The 20625-nt window shown below is 36.4% G+C and overlaps 1 protein-coding gene across 1 annotated transcript; it reads left to right on the forward strand.

The window, feature by feature from the left end:
• The first annotated feature begins 987 nt into the window (after nt 1–987).
• LOC128177591 (Fanconi anemia group M protein-like) lies at nt 988–14926 on the forward strand. Its single transcript, XM_052844360.1, has 15 exons — nt 988–1456; nt 2530–2834; nt 3085–3203; nt 3626–3798; nt 4397–4474; nt 4726–4884; nt 6123–6254; nt 7149–7366; nt 7639–7733; nt 7924–8108; nt 8362–8568; nt 8918–9134; nt 9258–9379; nt 9917–10070; nt 10228–14926. Exons 1-15 carry the CDS (start codon nt 1295–1297, stop codon nt 14865–14867), a joined length of 6966 nt encoding a protein of 2321 aa, XP_052700320.1. The 5' UTR covers nt 988–1294; the 3' UTR covers nt 14868–14926.
• The last annotated feature ends 5699 nt before the right edge of the window (nt 14927–20625 follow it).

The raw sequence follows: 20625 nt of genomic DNA on the forward strand, positions 1-20625 counted from the left end.
ATTTAATATCGTTTTAAAGAGGAAGGTATTTGATATGCCGTTTTAAAAGACCGACTGTAGCCGGGCACATCTTCGCTAGCCAAGGGTTTTCGGTCCACTTTGCTCCCCATATTTATTGGGAGCAAAGTGGACCGAAAACTCTTGGCTAGCGAAGATGCTGTAGGCACATATAGACCCTTTCTAAAATTTCCGATTTTTGTACAGAGTTAGAGTCTCCTTTCACTAACTATATAAATCTTACTTTATAATGAAATGTATAATTAAATAATATGTCGAGAATCATGCAATTACTTTGAGTTTTGAGAATATCTTTTAAAAATTAATTTCTTGGCCGCGTGCTTCCTACTAGACACTAGTACCCAAATTCTTAAAACGTTCCACGATCAGAAAGATCTATAAAAAAATCAATAACAAGAAAAGACCATGCCCCCCCCCAAAAAAAAAATGGTACAGGGCAAAATTGATTACAGCTGCAATGTTAAATGTTTAAAATCAAAGATTTCTAAACTTATTTATATATAAGTTTAGAAATCTTTGCATGATTAAACTTTTAATGATTAAAATTTTTACACAACCAATTTTCACCAAAAAAGATATTTTTCTGGAAGCAGACTACCAAGAACTACATGCTTCTTCAAATTGATTCTTCCGCACGCACCTTTCCATCTCTTGTATTTTATTTATTTATTTATTTATTTATTTATTTATTTATTTATTTATTTATTTATTTATTTATTTATTTATTTATTTATTTTTATTTTTTTTTTTTTATTTATTTCAAATAATGAGTATTGGTCCTCTATTCTCAAACCTTTTCCGAAAAAAATTCTAATTTTTTAAAACCATTTTTGTACGTTTCCAGTCATAGATTTGAAAAAAAGATAAAGCATTTTTTTAAAAATTATAAATATCTTTCCGAAAATTACATTTACAAGTTAACGTTTAACGCCCGATTTCAAGCATTTTCTAGACTTAGATTGACAAATGGCGCCGCCGTACAAAATTAAAAATATGAAAGCATGACTGTAAAGTGTTTCCTGCATTATAAATATGCCTTCAAACCTTTTATTTTTTTTTTTTTGAGTGGTACAAGAAAGAAACAGAACGAGAAGGAAGTGTAATGTATCATGAAATCATGTTGTATATGTAATACTTATTCTTTGCGAAGAATTAGTACGTGTACGTTAACGTTAGTAGGTGATAAGAGACCAGAAGTAATATGCATTCGTCTCTAACCGCCCGTCTGGGAATGCAAGAATCCATAGGATAATTGTATGGACAATGAAATGAAGACATGAATAAAGGAAAACAGGCAACTCTATTTCAAAGTTGGGGATCGAATGCAAAGAAGAAAACAAGCACATGCACATCTGGGTCAGCAGCAACATCAAACCAGGTTGCGGAAGTCATAGATTTGAGTGATATTGATGATGAGGATGATGAACTTCTGGCCTGTGTAAGGATTTTTAAAATTTTTTATATTTTTAATCTATTGATGCACTGGATTCGGTGGTTGTAAACATGATATATCATAATGAGTTTAACTTGATTGTTTCTGGTGTACCGGTAATTGCTAGTGCCTAAGAGCGGTTACGTTAATCTATATTTTTGGAATATGCATGCTTGACTTGACAGTTGGGCATTCTTGAAAAACTACAGTAGATAGAGTGTAAGAAGAGAATTTTGTATAGATATGATCCAAACTCTTAAGTTTCTTAATTTGTTGTCTAGGCCTAACAAAAAAAATGGTTTGTTTCCGCTTTCATGCTGAAAAAAAGTAGGGTCGGTCGGCCGGAATTTTTTTTTTATTTTTTCAAATATTTTTTTTCCCTGTAATATTGCAGTATCCATACATGCCCGTTAGATACTGACACTGCTGAATGGTTTTAAATGAGAAACACTTTTAATATCATTCCTGACTATTAAGCTGGTCTTAAGAAAACACAAAAATGATATTTATATATATATCAGATATTTCCCCTGCCAACGATGAGAGCATTATCAAAATCTACAACACATGGAAACATACAGCCAATTTGAAACAAAACCATTGAGTTACACTGATGTGAGAAGAGTAATTGCTTCAAGCGTTTTTGTGACCAAAATTTTGAGTAATTTTTTTCCAAATCGGATAAATAAACATTTTTCCATCAAAAATCTTTTTAAAAAGTTTTGAGTCGGGGGGTAAAAGCTAGGGTCGGTCGGGAAAGCGGAAACAAACAATTTTTTTTCTTAGGCCCTATTACCTACACATAAAAGTGATAAAAGTACTATGAAAACTTTTCATTTTTCACGAAAATTCAAGAAAAAATGATTTTAATAAAATAAATAACTGGTAAAATAAGTTAAAAAAGTAATACTACATATGTAAACCTTTTTTGCTTTCCAACATTTTTGGGGCAAGTCTGATCCTCCATTCTCCTCCCCTCACTTTGTTGGGTGCTCCCCCCCCCCCCCCCCCCAAATCACCTGCCATTACAAAAAATAAACAATATGATATTTCTCATGAAGCATCAACACATATTTTAGGCATTAAACGAGTCTCTGGGAGCTCAGGGCTGTCAAACAGAGAATGATGATCATGAAGAGGAAAATCTTGGAAATATCTCTTTGGGAGCTGACTATCTCTCATCCACACAAGTTCAGTCCCAACTTGGACAGACAGGATTTGATAAAGTGGCCGGGAAGCTGTGGATCTACCCGACAAATTACCCAGTGCGGGATTACCAGTACAACATTGTACAGCAGGCCCTCTTCAAAAACACCATGGTAACCCTTCCTACAGGCCTGGGAAAGACGTTTATTGCATCTGTTGTCATGTTCAACTATTACAGGTAATGCATTGATGTTTGTCACTACTACTGACCTGTGAATATGCTTTGCAATACATCTTCTTGAACCTTACTGCTTAGATTTGACAGTTGAGACATCTTTTTCAACAAAGGTAAAAGTTTCATACTTCATACATGTAGTTATGACCATGGGCCTGCAGAATAACTAGAGACAGTGTTGTATAACCATGGTGTTGAGTCAGTTTAACGTTTGTAAGAACAATATATTGAGGAAATGAATTTTACTTTTAAGGTGGTATCCACAAGGGAAAGTTGTGTTCATGGCTCCAACCAAACCTCTTGTTGCACAACAGATTGAGGCTTGTTATAACATCATGGGAATTCCCCAGGAGCACACAGCAGAAATGACAGGTCTGTAGACTAAAACCACTACTAGGACCCTCAACATATTGTTTTGAATAACAAGCATGTTTACTGACCTTTTTTTTAAACAAACACCAAGTGATTGTCAGGAAAATCCTATGAGTCAGAACGTTTATGATGTCAAATAATTTTATAAAAGTCACATCGTCTACATTTTGTTCATCAAATCAAACTGAAAATACCATGAGTCAGAATTAAATAAATAACAGCACACACAGTAATTATTTCAACCTTCTTTGTTGTTTCACTTTGTTATTGCATTTATTTTGAATTTATCATCAACAATTTATCATTGCATGTCAAAACAAAAACATAAACATGTATGATGTTTATAGTAAGGTGAATTTTATAGATCTACTACCCATATTTGTCATTGCCTGACCCTAAGTCTTAGATTTGACCTCCATTAGGGTCCATGCCCCCTCAGGAGAGACGGCGTGCATGGGAGGAGAAGAGAGTCTTCTTCCTTACCCCACAGGTCCTGACCAATGACCTGTCCCGGGGTACCTGCCCCGCCCAGCAGGTCAAGTGTGTGGTGGTAGATGAAGCTCACAAGGCCCTTGGGAATCACGCGTATTGTCAGGTATTAGGCCAAAATAAATTAATAGTGTGTTTCCTATTCCAGCTTGAAAAAAAATAGGGTAGGTAGGTAGGGAAAACATTTTATTTTATTTAAACATTTTATTTTTGTTTTTCACTTCAACAACAATAAACAAGTTGGAAAAGATGAGTTTATTTTTTTCTGCCAAAAGGGCGGCTTACAACTGGCAATTTTCCCAGAGTATAGCAGTCATTGCACAGAGGAACAACAATGTGCTTGGCAAGCACGATGCCATTTTCCACAAGAAATCGCTGTCAAAATAAATCTTTAAATTGGTGTAGAATATGTGTTTTCTCAAACACGGAAGTGACTAAGATTAGAATTTCTAAAAGTAAAACCGGAATAGTTGATATCCGGATTAATATATCGACGATAAAATGTTTAGGGTCGGGGCATATTTTTAGGGTCGGTCGGGGAACCGGAAACACACAATTAATTTATCTGCGCCTTACTATCAAAGTAGAATATATACCAGTACTGTTTAGCAGTTTTAGTTTGTATTACCTCATTAGTGTAGATAATTCTTTATTCTAGTATGTTTAAATAGTTACTGAAATTCAAACGGTTCCACTTTTTGCAGGTGGTTCGTGAATTGATGAATTATTCAATTGAGTTCAGAGTGCTGGCATTGAGTGCTACACCAGGATCTGACATAAAAGTATGTATATGTACATGATAACATATACTAGTATATGCAATGCATATCCTTTGAAGAAAAATGCAAGTCTATTACGCCATCATTGAAAGTCCTGTGATTTTGAATGCTTAGTTTTATTCCCTAAATATTATCAATAAATCAGTAGAATTAAACGCCTTTTTAACTTTTCATCCTTTACAAAGGTAGGCATCTGATTACCCTCCTGCGGTGTTCTAATGTACAGAATTAAATTCTGGTTGACTTTTTTACAGGCAGTACAACAAGTTCTGTCCAATCTGCTGATCTCCCACATTGAGCTGAGGACTGAGGACTCCATTGACATCAAGCAGTACTCCTTTAACAGACAAGTGGACAAGATCATCGTTCCGTTCAGTCAGGAATTAACAGAGGTCAAGAATAGGTACATCAAGGTGGGTCCTCTGTTTAGCTGACTTCTCAATCTTTTTAAAACTTGTATCAACACTAAAGGACTATATCTGATAGTCAAACTTGGCCCCAAAGAATGAACATTTTGAAAAATGTTACAGGTACATTTATAACAAATGGTTTTGTTATTTTGAAAAAGAGTTGATGTGAGATACATTTGTTTATCTTTTTGTCTCATTTATTTTCACTCACTGGAAGTATATGACATCAGCAGTGACACTGCTTTTGTGATTCAGTCAAAATCAGTCAAATATATACATTGTTCTCTTCTCTTTTTTGAATGGAAATATAGAGCACAGCTTTGATTTGAACAAGCAAAATATTTCTTTCAATGAGATGTATTAGTCTTGGATGAATAAATCTTTGTATTTGTTCAAGTCTATGTCCTATGATTTCTGAAAAAAACCCTGAAAAATGGTAAAAAAAAAAAAAAAAGATTAACTCATCATCTCAAGCCACAAGTTTTGTGTCCATTCTATTTCCACAAATTTATGGAATGGACACAAAACCAGTGGCTTGAGACAATGAGATTAACTATGATGTCATAATTCTAAATTGAGGCATTTGGATGAAAATGAAAACTATAAAAATGCTTCACTTGTTTACCAGTTCAAGGAAAACATATTTTCATACAGACATATTAAGGTCATATTTATTAGCTTCTTGGAAAAACAATTTTTCCATGTAATTGTTATGTTGCATACCTGCTTAATGTCAATAGGTCATGGCTAGAAAGATTTGAAAAACATCTGAATTTCTAATAGTTAGTTATGCAAGTACACATTTATCATTTCATACACTGTTCTTTATGAATAATCAAGGAATTCCTTTAAACAAAATAAATTCAATACTGTAAATTCCTTATATTACGCGAGTACTTAATTACGCGATCCCGCTGGTTTCTACCAAATCGCGAGAATATAAAATCGTGAACGTTGAACTTTTCTCCTTATTTCTTATAGTTTTCAACTCTCAGAAAATAATGGCGAGATTTTAAAATCCGCGAAGGATGCTTCTCGCGATTTTACGCGGATATTAATTCCTCGCGTTTAATTAGGAATTTACAGTAGTTGCCCAATTTATACAAGCATAAACTGAGTTATTTCAGGTTGGTTTACAATAAATTGTTCAACCAATCAATGAGTTACAAACAATTAAATTACATGTATTTGAAACTGATAAATTATACAATGTGTTAATTTTGACTGTTGATTTCGTACAGATAATGGACGTGATTGTCGGGAAGCTGAAAAGGTATGGAGTTATCTACAACAGGGAAGTGACCAGTCTCTCCAAGTTTGTGCTGCTCAAATCCCGAGAGGCCTTCCGACAGAACCCGCCCCACAGGCTACCGGTGTGTACCTGGCTATTACTTTGTTTGGTAATAGGGTCAAAGAGCTGTATTGCACTCTTACTCTTTCCTACATCCAGCTGTTGTGTTCATAACTCCATAATTCCAATTGATCTCTCCAAAATTTTTGTATAATCATGATAATGTAAAAAAAAAAATTATTGAATGCTAAAAGGGTTACTGGTATTAAACACAATTTCTCAGGGATCATCATGTTATGAACAGCAATTGCTCAAATTGTCTGCAGAGCAATGGCATTAAAAAAAAAAGTTTATATTACCAGCAAGTAACAACTTCAGATATAGTACCAAAATCATCTGTATTACTGATAAGAGGGCTGAGTTGTCATTTTTAGACTGTTGACCTCCTTTAAAAGAAGAGCTCTGTATAAAAATATAGAAAAATACTTTGATTTAAAAGATAAAACATATAATGTATAATTTTTTTTTTACAAAATATTAGTTACAGTCTGTCCCAAGATATTTATGCTGCACATTTGGGCGATTTTTAATAAAAATACGCATACCTGTGAAAGAAGTGCAATTGAAATCAATGAAAGGGAAAATTTCCAAGATAACTTCATTTTTGGGCTTAGTTATAGCTGATGCAATTCAGAATCCCCGTAAACATTGTATATTTAGCCGTGTATTGAAACCTGTCAAGCTAGAGGGGGCATTTCAAAAGAGAAATCTTGGGATTTTTTCATACTATTGAATGAACATCGTCTGAATCAAGAGGTATTTATAAATATTGAATAATTTAAGAAAGTATGTGGCAAAAATATCTTGGGACAGACTATAATAGTTAAACAAATCATATATAAGAATTTAAGGTAGATCTGATGGGTAATTTGTTGACCACACAGCCTCCTTAACACAAACTTACCTGTATCTGTAGAGGACTCAGTATGGAATGGTGGAGGGGGATTTTGCCCTGGCCATCTCTCTGTACCACGGATATGAACTGGTCCAATTGCACGGGTTAAGGTCATTGTACAATTTCCTAGATGGGGCCATGAAAGGGGACAAAGGTCATGGTCGCACAAAGACAGAGCTAATGAAGATTCCTGATTTTGGTGACCTGATAAATATGCTGCATGAAAAGTTTGGGAAAATGTAAGTAGTTTAGTTAGATAGTAAAATAGCAGTCAGTAAATTAAAAATCTGCTTACAATACCTTGTGGTACTGATGTACATTTAAGTAAGGTTAACTGGATTATAATTGTTCAGATCATTACAATTTTGTATACGTGTATATGAGGTTTATTGTGAATTGATAATACATAGAGGTACACGTATGATCTAAAAATTGAAAGAAAGCTGCTTTTATTTTTTTTCATATACCTTAAAAGTAAACTTTTTTAAAAAGTAGGAAATTTAATTTATAGGAATGGACAAGAAAATGCCCAGGCCATAAATTTGGGGCATCCTAAGTTAGCCAAGTTAGAAGAGGTTGTTCTGGATCATTTTAAATCTGTAGAAGGTTAGTGGAAAATAATCAAAATTGCTTCTATAAATGGTGATCATCTGATTTAACTATCCGATAAATTAAGTAAATTTCAGTGAAGATTTCATTGATGCATTTAGTTTTATTTTTTTTTTGGAAGAGTGAATCTGAATGTAGAATTTCTGAACCAACGGCAAGTGTTAGTCTTTATATCATTGTCACACAGATAGCGGTAAGGAACAGAATGAGCAGACCACAAGAATCATGATTTTCTCACAGTACAGAGACAGTGTGGAGGAGATCACCAACATGCTGAGGCGACACGAACCCAAGGTCAAGGCCATGAGTTTCATAGGTCAAAGTTCAGCTGGCAAGGCCACCAAAGGGTTCACCCAGAAAGAGCAGCTGAAGGTTATTATACATGTCTTATTTATGTTGATTTTTATACCCAAGAGGGAAAGAAAAACATGATTCTAATGGTTGTATTACTTAAAAGAATTGCAACCGTAGAAGAACTGCATCTACACAGTGATGCATTTATACAACATATATATATTTATTCTTTAAATTGTCGAAAAAATGCAAAAATCAAGCCTAATCTTACGGTAAGTGATATAAGTAAAGGGTAAGGTATGACTTAATTAAGTGACCATTGTAACCACAGGTTATGAAGAAGTTCCGTGAGGGGCGCTACAACACCCTGGTGGCCACCTGCGTGGGGGAGGAGGGCCTGGACATCGGGGAGGTGGATCTGATCATTTGTTATGACGCCAGCAAAAGTCCCATCAGGCTGGTCCAGAGGATGGGGCGGACAGGCAGGAAACGGCAGGGGCGGATCGTGATGCTGGTCACTCAGGGCAAGGAGGAACAGGTACAGTGATGAGGCTTGTCTAGGGCTGCGTTCACGATCGTAGCTGCTACCCTAGCTACTAAGTACAAAATCAAGGTACTGTTAGTACTGTTATTGCTAAGTTATGGATCATTCAAGATCATAGCAGCTATGTAGAGCTAAGTAGCTGCTACAACCTTGAATGTAGCCCATTAGAGTGGATGATAGCTAAGGATTGTCAGAAATTATGGCAAAATAATTCTGTTGAATAGGCCTCAGATGATTATGTGGTAAATAGTCACTCATGGTTAATAAAAGATACATGTGTAAAAACTTGTATTGATGAAAATTGATAAACAACTTAAACTCTGGTAATATTCTTATATTTTAGATATACAACCAAGGGATATACTCGAAGAAAAGCATTCACAAGGCTATTCTAAACAGTGCCAAAACTCTCCAGTTCTACCAAAGCAATCCACGAATGATTCCGGAGGGTGTAGAACCGAAGAGTCATAAGATGTTCATCATGGTTAAGCAGGCTTTCAAACCCAACAAGGAAATAATCCTGGACTCCCAGCCTCCCCCAAAATCCACCAAATCCAAAAGTATGCCTATCACCAGTATTGACTATTTTTGAGTGTATACACATTGTCTTTAGATTTTTTTTTTGAGGCTGTGGGCTACGTAGATTTAAATTATTTTACCTTTTTTTTCAACCATTGTTTCAGCATTGAAGACTTCGCGGGGTTCTGATGGAGGACTGACTTTGGATGAATTAACTGAAGTTGAAGGTTTGATGTCCATGGGTAAACCTTTACCAAAGCCCCCAGGATTCATGGCTTTGGGTGAAGTAAGTTAAAGTCAAATTACATGTAGATAAACCATTGACTAGTACTTCCTAGGGGTATTCATCATAAGATTCTTCTAAGATAAAAGTTTAAGAATATTTTAGTAGAGAAAATTATTTCTGGTAGTCTAAAGATAGATTTCGCTAAAATAGTACCAATTATATAAAAAGATATTCTTTGAACCAAATTTTATAAGAGACAGAACATTACATGTAATTTTACTAAAAGATATACCTTAAAATACAGTGTAATACTCTTTTTTTATTTTTTTCCTCAGAAATCTATTTATATTGCTATTCAAAGCATGTTAATAGCTTTGAAATGTTTCTTTAGAGGAAAAAACACTTGACTAAGCTTTTTGGGGGGAAACAACATATTCATGTTTCACTAATGTGCTTTTATAGAAAAAATGAACATAATTGAGTGGTGGTGAATTTTGCTGAATGACATTTATATTTAATGAGTAGAGGCATAAAATGACAATGCTGAATCTTAGGTGCACATACATGTACTATAATTGTGGACTGATTCCTTTGTAGGGCAGTGAGGACACAGAGGGGCCCCCTGACACGGATGCACTGTCCTACAACAGCTGGATGCCCTGGCAGAACAGCCTACAGTCCGAGCACCAGATCTCTCACTCCAACAGAACCAGGCATTTCGTGGATGTTGTCAAGTTCATTGAGCTTCAAAGTGAGAACACTCGATCATGAACCAAGTTGTTTTCTTCTTTTTGTAATCTTGTATTAAGAAGTAATGTATAAAAAGCATGTATATAACATTGTGTGTTGACTGTATATACTTGTAGCTGCACAAATTTGCTTGTTTTACACCATATATTTAATTTCAGATTGTGTAGATGAGAACAGTTATGAGGAAGAAATGAGATTGTATTTGGACCCGGGGGACATTATCACTTCCAAGAAAAAGAAGCCAACTATTCAGCAATACTGCTCTGAGAAAAATTCTTCCACAATCCACGAGTCACGCAGGTCCAGAGTGAGGCGAAGTGAACAACTGCTTCAGTTTGAATCCATACAGGAAGAAAGTGATGATGATCTGCCTCAAGTTCCATTCCGGACAGCACAGAACTATGATGTGGAGAAAGATGGGGGGAAATATCCTCAACCTAAGAATGACAAGGAAATGTGTGAGGCTGCTGAAGAGATAATTGGAAATCAGAAAGATGAAGAAAATTTTCCTTCTGTTCTACTGAATGAGGATTTAGCAGAAGTGCAGGCTAAAAATAGAATAAGAAGAAGGTCAGAGGTCAAAGGGAAGAGGAAGTCAAGCTTAACAGGCAGAAACTCCCTGTTACCAAATTCAAGAAAGAAGAGAAGTCTGCCAAGTGCTAATTCCTCTGTTGTGTCCATAATAGCAGATAATGATGAAAATGACTTTGAAGGTGTAAACATTTCTGAAAATACCATGAGTGATACCATTCAATGTGATACATCCAATAGTGCTAAGAAACCATTAAAAACTATCTTGGAAACCTATGGTAAAGTTGTGAATAAAATTACTGCCTCCAACAGCAGTGTCTTACAGACTGTTCCAGAGATCATCTCTATAGATGACGAAATGGAAGTGCAGGACAATGTAGCATCTGATGCTGAAAATAGAGGAGATGAAGTTGACTGTTTCACTGAACCCAACAATAAGTGTGATGAGCCAGATACACCCATGTCTCCTGTATCTACGGACAGTGAAGCATTTAGTATTCCAGAGGCACCCTCTATGGATGATTTGGAAGATCTGATTCATTCCTTGGGAGATGCACCAATATTTTCAGTGGATTTGTTAAGAATTGTCAATGAATGGGAGAATCGGTACCTTCCATCAAAAATTGTTAATGATATAGAACAGTGTAAAGTCAGTTCGAGATTTCGGAGTGATATTAAGTGTTTTAACACTGGGACAAGTGATAGTGCGAGAGAGAATGTGATAACAAACGATGATTTTAGTAAAAGCAGGGATGCTGATGAGAATTTTAGCAGTGATGGAGAAAAGAGACAACCTGTAGAAAGTAACCAAAGTGAAGAAAATGATGATTTACTGACTGAAAGAAAATTGGAAAATGGAGCTTCTAATGTGATTTCTGAAATGGAAGTTCACCAGGAAAATGAACCAGTGGTTAATCAGTTAACTTGTGTAGGAAATGTTCATATTGAATCTGATGTTGATGTACGGACTCCAGATAATGGAGAAGAGAGGGAAGGCTCCACAGAGGAAAAACTTAATTTTTCTGACAGTGACAGTTTTTTGGACTCTCAGCCAAATTTTGATCTGAGTTTCTTTGAAGCAATGGAAGATCAAACAAAAACATCGAATGCAGAGCAGACAACAAGTGATCTTGAAGTGAAACCTGCCTCTACCATAGCAGAGGATGAAACATGTGATAAAATAGAAACAACAATGAACACTTCAAAAAAACCTAGCTTAAAACTTACAGACCTTAACACATATTTTGAAGATTCATTTATCGATAATGACCTTTCAGATGCTGTGCCATTCCAAAGTGAATCAAAAAATCTTTCACCAGAGAGTGCTTCTGGCACAAACAACCAATCAAAAGGGACCTTACTTAAAAAACCTCCATTATCCATTGAAAGCAGTGCTGTTAAAAGACTTTCTGGTAAAGATGATGAGTTTACTTTTACTCAAGCAATGGCTGTTGTACATGATAGTGATGATATTTTACAAACATCAGACTCCAACTCAGAAGGTTTTTCAGTAGAACCCACTGAAGATCATGCTGGAAAAGTAACACAAAGTAAAAGTTATTCTAATGAGACACAGGGTGGAGGTCACAGAAATGTTACCAGTGAAACAGAAGATAATGAATGTGGTTCAGACTTCACCAAACTACAAACAAAGTCAGAGAGAGCTGTGGCATCATTCAGCAGTTCAGAAGAAGAAGAAGATTTGAGTGCCCTAGCACAATTTGACTTAGGCTTTGAATTGGATGATGTGATTCCACCGTCGCCATGTGTAAGCCAGAATCAGTCACAAGTGACCTTCTCCAGGTGTCATAGCCAAAGTATTCTGAAAAGCCGAAAGTCTTTGGCAATAACTTACCAAATGTCAAAGAGTCAGGAGTCTAAACCCTCAGACTCATCTCAGAAAGAGGGTCAGTGTTTACCTGAGAAAGAGAATACAGATTTACAGAAGGAATTGAAAAGCATCAAAGAGGACTCTGAAAATGAGATGCATTCACCTCAGCAAAATAATTTTTCTTTTGATTTGACTGAAGAATTTGAACTATCTCCAGTATCATCAGGCAAAAGATCTATCAGCCCAAAATATTTAACGCAAGAGAAGCAAGACTGTTATCAAAGCCCAGTAAAGACTGCATCACCAGAAGTTTCACCATGCGCTATCAGTGATAGAGCACTTGTGGACAGTTTCTCATCTGATGATGAAGTGGTAGCAGTGAAGAGAAAAAGGAAAGCAGTCATATTAGATTCTCCATCCACACCTTTAACCCAAAAACAGGTTGTTGATGATGACTTTGAAACTCCTGCAAAACCAGCTGTGAATTTACAGGCTGCTCCTATAATTGTGAATGACGAGGATTTTATTACTCCTGTCAAATCTAGTCTTAAAAAACCTAATTTTGACTCAAGTGGTAAGAAAATTACGGAGAAGAAAGATAGCAAAAGCAAACATGGCGTATCATTTGCTTTACCACCTGATTTTAGTGATGAAGATGATTTTGAGGTAGATGTGACCGCTTTAAAGAAATCTGTCCTCAGTAAATGTAAAAGTAAAAGAGGTCAAAATCATAATGTGAAATCTGACAGTAACTCCAAAGCAAGAAAATCCATGTCTCCCTTAGCAGCAGAATTTTTGGAGGATGAAGCTGAAGTATCTGATGAAGATGATGAATATTCTGGTGATGAAGAGGAAGGCAGTGACCTTGATCGCTATGACGACAGCTTCATTGGAGATGCAACACAACTCTCCCAGAGATCAGCCGATGATATGAAGGCCATTTATCTCAAGTCTGTAAAAAGTCCACCAGTGAGGGGACGGTTCAAACTGTCGCATCGCCATTACAGCAGGGACGTGTATTCCCAGCCTCCACCTGAGGAGGAGTCCCAGTATCTGGAAGACAGCTTTGTAGTGGATGAAGAAGAAGATGAAGAAGACGATGGATTAATGTTAGACACGAGCAACGATGAAGTAACGATGATGGATCTATCGGATTACTCTTGTGTTGGGAGAAGAACTCGTTGGTCCAAACCTGTGAAAAGAACTGTTACCACGAAGCAGAAGAGCAAAGGAGACGGCTCTAAAAGACGAAGAATTAAAGTGATGGAAGACTCGTCTAGTGAAGATGATGCAAAGAATTTGTCCTTTGAAGCAGTGGATTCTGCTCACGTAAAAAGGAAGCCAAGGAAAGCATTGTTATCTTCTAGCAGCGAAGGCGAGGTAGAAGTGCTGCCAACAAAGGATGAAACACAAATTTATGGGAAAGAAAACTTGACCATCCTAAGAGAATCAGCAAAGCAAAGTTCAAATCAATTCAGCAACCAAAATGTTAATTCTAATGTATGTCGACCTAACATGAAAACCTCTCCATCGCTCAATGCAACGATGACAAATCAGAAAAATTCTATTCAAGAGCAACAGCGTCTAGAACGTTTGCAGAAACAAAAAGAAAAACAGGAGGAATTCCGACGAAGATTAGCAGAGAAAAAGGCATTGGATACGAAAGAACCAGAAGGCGTTCGTGGAGGTCGTAGGAGCATTGTGAGTTCTACTGGTTTGATAATGGACAGCTCATCTTCAGCGTTGAACACTGACGAGAAGCATGTTATACTAGTGGATTCGCGAGAAATAAATGGGTGTCAAGACATTATATCAGAGCTGAGATTTAAGTACGGAATAACGGTTCAGACTGCTCAGCTGGGTAACTGTGATTATATCGTTAGTAATCGTATGGGGGTTGATAGGCAGCAGTGGTCGGAATTCACCAACGGGTCGCGTAAAGACAAACTCGTAGAGAGAGTTACCGCTCTTTGCGACTTGTTCGACAAACCCGCGCTTATAATCGAGCGAGACAATGTAAAGGCAGACGACAAAAATTCGTCCAAACCCTTACATTGGACAAAGTACGTGGAAAAGACCTTAGTGCACTTGTTGCGGTCAAAAGTGACCTTGTTTTTCACGGACAATCAAAAAGACACGGCGCGTGTGCTCTCAGAAATATGTCGTCTGGAAGCCAGGAAAAAGGCGGGCATCGCGGCCCCCACTGATCTCGACGATTCCTCTCAAGCTGAGCTGCGATTCTATGCTTCGATACCAGGCCTGTCGTATATCAATGCTCTAAATCTCTGTCATAATTATAAGTCGATCCGGGGATTTATTGACAGTGATACGGCTCTAATCATGACCAAGGGTTGCCTGTCCAAAGAGCGGGCCTCTCGAATAATGGACTACCTACAGAGGAAATTTGATCCCCAAATGCTCCCTTCAGGCAGGTGACGGGAGTTTATGTATTTGTTTTTATTTATTGCAAATCAAATAAATCACCGGTTATCTCCGACTACTCTTTTAATATTGAGCTCTTCAGAAGGAGACCCTGATGAAGTAGAAATGAATTACGATGTGCTATTGGTTGAAGTAAGTTGATATAAGACAGTATTGCGCTTGTAGGGTTTCGACAAGATCCATCTTTCTGGGAGGTAAAGTTAATATTATTCATTAATAAATCTCGGTATGGATCCTTATGGAAGTTATAAAAGACGTTTTCGTATTGTACCCGGGGTTTAAGGGGGAAATCTTTATCTTTTAAACAACCTTGAAATGTTCACGTTTTCAAACTTATTAAGTGGGTGGTGAAGCTGAGATGAAAATCTTAACTTTGAAAGAATATCCATGCAAGGCAGTTTGTAGGAGTGGGAGCGGAGTGATCTTTCACAAAGTGTTTACAAGCGATCATTGCATTTCCTGTTTTGACGTATTTGGGTTATTCTACCCGTGTACATGTACATTTAGCCACACCAGTTCATTCACATAGTCTGACATAAAATTGCTTATACTTTTAAACGATTAAATAAGTTTTTTTGGGTTGTAGGCGGTTAACAGGCGATGATGTGCAAAGAACACCTTGAATTGCGTCATAGTTTTTTTTTTATTAAAAAAAAGGCAAAACATTGTGCACATTACTTTGTGTTCATTGCAAATATTTGTAATAATTTTTTAAACGATACAGAATTCTCATTCTTCGTGAAAACGAGAGGACATTGTACTTTGATAATTAACCGCTAATTTTAGAACAAGGGGGTTGTCGTCTTAGTCAGAGAAAAAAATCATTTCTCTAGATGAAGATGTCACGAGAGAAACGGTAACTGTACACGGTAACAAGCGTCTGTTGATATTTACATCAAGTTCGGCGAACAAAGTCACCGGGTCTTCATGTTACCTCACACAATAGCGATGATACTTGAAGCAACGCCAGGAAGACTAGGACATTCAGCAAGTGCAATGTACTTTTATCGGTTGAACCGCTTTGTCAATTTGTTTATCTGTTTTCATTGTAATAGCAGAGCAAATATCGGTGCATGTCCTCCTCACCTACACTTCTCTGGAATCTTGTAGAGTGACACTCGGAAAACACCATTACCCGATGTTTGGACGGCGAGCGAACCTTCCGTATTTCTGTTGAGAAAGTTGACTAGCTCGTGTTTCTTTTTCAAGTAAATTTCCGGTGGCTCCTCCCAGAGATTTTTCCCGGTCGTCTGCGCGGACCGGAAGCTAGGTGGTGTCGTCTGATTTATCTCCCCTTTCGATCCACCAAATTTATCGCTCCTTCAAGTTCAGATGAATTTATAATCGGGCTGCAAACCCACGCCGCAAGAAAATAAATTTTCTTCTTCCTTTGATATGGCGACTGATTCTTGTTCGTTGCTTACCAAGGTGTTGCAGACTATTTCTTCAGTTGTGCAGACGGCTTCTTTTACTAGACCTTGTACCCAATTTACTGGACCTCGTATCGCATGCCTGTTTCAAACTAGCCATATTATTGTTTCTTTTTGATACTCCCTTATTTTGTGGACAAAGTCGGGAACTTTGAATGAATTGTAGTATTTGTTTAACAGTGGCAAATAGCAACAGAGGCAAAGAAATCGCAATTCTGACATTTTAAGATTTCCTCCCTATTATTCCTCTTTGTTATAATTCGTAAGACGAATCATAGAATCGGTTGGAGTCAGTTGTTTAAAACTTTTCCTTGATCTGTTAAGTTGTTGAGAAAGAAGCAGGTGTCCGGATGAAACACTTGCAATGTTAAAGAATACCAAATCACGTAACTAAAATAGCGACAATTTCTTATCCAAATTTGTCAAAAATCTTGAGCCTGCATGCTTGATAATGACGAACTGTTTTCTGTTTGTGCAACCGCTCAAGAGAAAATAGACAAATAATATAGATGATGTGGAAACCGGTTGGTCGATGCCACTGTTTCCTGTACAACGCTGATATAAGTAAAAATGAATACCCCGTTTTGGCATTTTCGAGGAAGACTTGCTACATATAATGAATGAAGTAAATTGATGTTCAATAAATGAACATCACGGTCTTTCATTCCGGTTCTAAAACATTAATTCATTCATGTATTGGTCAAGTATAATTGTTCGACGAAAACCGTTGTATTTTTTGGGTTTGCCAACATCATGCAAATAATCAGTATGAATATCGGTGGTTATGCAACACAGTTTGAATCTTGGTTGTTATGCATAGAGGTAAGAGTAATTGTGCAACGCTGAAAGAACGCGAGCAACTTCCTTCAAACCAAATATTGCGGAAGCTTTCCTATCGTACTTTTTTTTTTTTGAAGACTGCCAAAAAACCAGAAAGGAAAATTTAAAAAAAAAACAGGAAAATTTAACCAAAAACAGGTATTGAAAGAAGTATAAGGTCGGTCAATAAACGACAATATTTCCCCTGCGACATTTCTTGGCCGTCTCGTCTCTTGTAAGAATTTGTGCGGTCCTTAACACCGTGTGTTGGTGATTCATAGTTAACTAAGCGATCTCGGTCGGTCGATAACAACCATTACCAGGACGTATTATTGATATATTAAACCTGTAATTTTGTTTAAAAACTGAAAATTGATCTTTCATTGAAACAGCTAACCAATTTTAATTTTCTTATTTCATTTTGTCATTACGTACGAATCTCGTGGTGAGTTGACGTCTGCTCGCGGTTTTGTCAATAAAGAAGACGATACAATTTGAACGACCATGTGACGAATTCAAGCGGAGGTCGATATTAAATTCTTATATTTGTGCAACAAATTGCCCTCCCCTCTTGTCGCTCGCGGGCACCTGCTGGTTCCCCGGAGGTCTGGTGGGGGTCTTCGCGAGATCCATCACCACCAAGTACCGTTTCTTTTTAAAGCTCTTTCAACTCTCACTTTTGCTTATGTGGGGAAAAGGGTCAAGCGCGGGACAGCAGTAAATGAGTATCCAGCACTTTTGCCGGATGTTCTACCTAGACGACAAACGAGAAAGCCATGACATTCTGAATGTGTGTGCTGGCAAAGTTTGTCGTCAACAGGCATTGCTTATTATGTTTTGATACCCCCGATTTAGTTACCATGAGGGGGTTTTCCTGGTAAATGAGGCGATTTTTTGCTAATTGGGAATCTTCTGGTGACGCGGAATACATGGGATTCCGTCGTTGTGTGTATGTCGTTTGGAATACATTGTTGGGAATGTCATGGGAAAATTCTCACCCAATTTTATTACGAGGACAGGAATATTATTTTTTGATAATTGAAGGCTCGTTTGTACATAGATTTTTAATGGACCAAAGGTTTCGCGAGACAGATTTTAATTATTAAAGGCCAGGCTAGGTTGACCTCTTAGAAAGTCAAAAACCATGCTTTAAGGATAATTGTATAATAACCCTGGTTTATGGGTGAGAATTCTTGCTTAAGCATTCTAATTCGGTAGAGACCAAGGAATTCTCCCCGTGCATGGTCACAGGATTTTTCTTTAACCATTAGCATTGCTTTTTATAACTTTCAACAATGCCTCATTGTATTTGGTTACCTTGACTCATTGACTTGGAATATTGTAATGAGTCCATTTGTTAAGATACTTCGCCATGTTTGCGATTTTTGCATGTACACGGTGCATAATATGAAGCTAGACATGAGAGTTATTCTTTGAACGATTTACACAGGTTATATTGCTTTTTTTATAACAGTGTAAAAGAAATGACGCCAAAGAATATATCATTTAATTTGCAATGATAAAAAACGTATACATAGTTGTCAATTCTTGTTTTTAGATATTTACATTGTATTGAATATTTTCAATTTTTGGATATCTGAACTTTATTGAGTGAACCCCATTATTTTGTCCATCTTTATTATTAAATTTGATAAAAGGTAGCATATTTTACCCTTGCTGTAAATAATTTTGATAACTGTGATTGAGTATAACTCTAACTATGGAGATTTTTTTTAAACAAAAGCAGATTGAAAATGGAATTACCAAATATGGACTTCATAGTTAGAATATGAAAGTTTTATTCACTGGTCGGGGTGGATCAGAAAAAAATGCACAGTTGTCATAATGTTGATTGAAATTTTAAAGCTATAATATACTCTTCGGCATATGCAATGATAGAAAGCTAAGCTAACTTATGTTGACCTCTAACTCATTAGATTACATGTAATATGGTGTACGGCATCCTCAATTAAAATGCCTTTTTTTCCTTGATGACAAAATCATCTTTGCATTATAATATCAGTGCATTATATAAGTCTTAACTTATCAGGCATCTTGATACAGTACATACCATTGTTTAAGCCTCGTGATTTTAAAGAATCTAAAATGTAAGTACAGCCAAAAATTATGGTTATTCCATTTTTAAAAATCTTGTTTTAAAAGTGCTAGTATAGGTTACTCTGTGTTCCTCGCTTTATAAAAACTATCAAATTTCTATTGTAGACAATTAATATTGTTATTTGTTTTGAAATTTTATATATTAGAATGCATCACATCAATTGAGATGTAGCGCTGTTTGTGAAATTTCGCCGAACTCGTGTTATGAATTCATTATACCGTTGACGGAAGGAAAAAATGTCTTGTTTTTTCACAGTCTGGTAGCACGGAGACTTTGTGTACTTTAATGTGAAATGTGATCCTTCGTTATCCCACTATCTTATTAGTGTGTTTAATACACAGACCACAACAATTTCAGCCATTGAGCGCCGCTTCCCCCCTCACAACGAGAGAATTATGGTTCAAATGCGTGCCAGAACAGCGGTGCTTCAATTGGTTAGCGCCTTATGATTATTCTTAATTGACCCCCAAGTGTTAAAAATAAATATTTCCACGTTTGAGCTTTGCTTTTTCTAATACCTCGCCTGTAGTCCTATTTTGCCAAGTTAATGATTTTTAAGCCGGTGTGCAGGATTTTATATTTAACTTTTTAATTGAAAAATAACATAATTGCGTTAGTGTTTTATGAGACTTCTTAATACTGCTTTGCAATGTGGAAACTCGTGTACGGGAATGACTAACTGGTTTTTATTGAATTTGAATAAATATTTGTATGCATTAAAACTGTAGTCATGAGAGCTTTTTGACACTTCACATGATTCAGTTCTAAAAAGCATTCTTTGTATTGTAAGAAAGAATAATTTTTGATTGTGGTGCCTTTTGATTTTGACCCCAATTTAAGCCTCTGAGCTTTTTAATTTGACACTGCGGTCTACAATACAAAAACCTCATTTAGAATTGTACATTAATTTTTCTATCTTGAAAATCGAATACTGAAGTATTTGTATACAAAAATGACACTAAATATGTACAAAATTTCCACATTAAATCAGGGTTTTTCTTTATTCTAGCTTTAACTGTGCAGGATTTGTTTAATTTTTATTCGTTTCCAGGCCAGTATTCTTCTGCCATGTCGCATTAGATTTTGAATTTTCTGGGGTTATTAATTCAAATCTACTACAACATGACGCGTAACTCGGTGTAAACTAGAGGCCTTTCTGAGTTTGGCCTACTCCTTATAAACAGGACTGAAGAGGCAATGGCGAAACGATGGATGTCCTTATTTTTTTCTGTAGGAGAAGCATAATGTATTAAACCTCTGGTCCTGACATGGTTAGCTAGGCTCCGTATCAGGATAACTGCATATAAGCTATAAAATTGTAAGATGTAATGGGAGCTACATGCAGTTTATAAATGAAAAAAAAAAATAACTAAAAACGCTGAAA

The sequence above is a fragment of the Crassostrea angulata genome, chromosome 3 (assembly GCF_025612915.1).
Source record: "Crassostrea angulata isolate pt1a10 chromosome 3, ASM2561291v2, whole genome shotgun sequence".
Lineage (NCBI taxonomy): Eukaryota > Metazoa > Mollusca > Bivalvia > Ostreida > Ostreidae > Magallana > Magallana angulata.

Bases quoted from the DNA above. Each gene is read 5' to 3' on its own strand.
- LOC128177591 (XM_052844360.1), top strand. From the start codon at position 1,295: ATGAATAAAGGAAAACAGGCAACTCTATTTCAAAGTTGGGGATCGAAT. The intron at 2,835-3,084 runs GTAATGCATTGA...TTTACTTTTAAG, and splicing joins GTCATGTTCAACTATTACAG to GTGGTATCCACAAGGGAAAG. The intron at 9,135-9,257 runs GTATGCCTATCA...CCATTGTTTCAG, and splicing joins AAAATCCACCAAATCCAAAA to CATTGAAGACTTCGCGGGGT.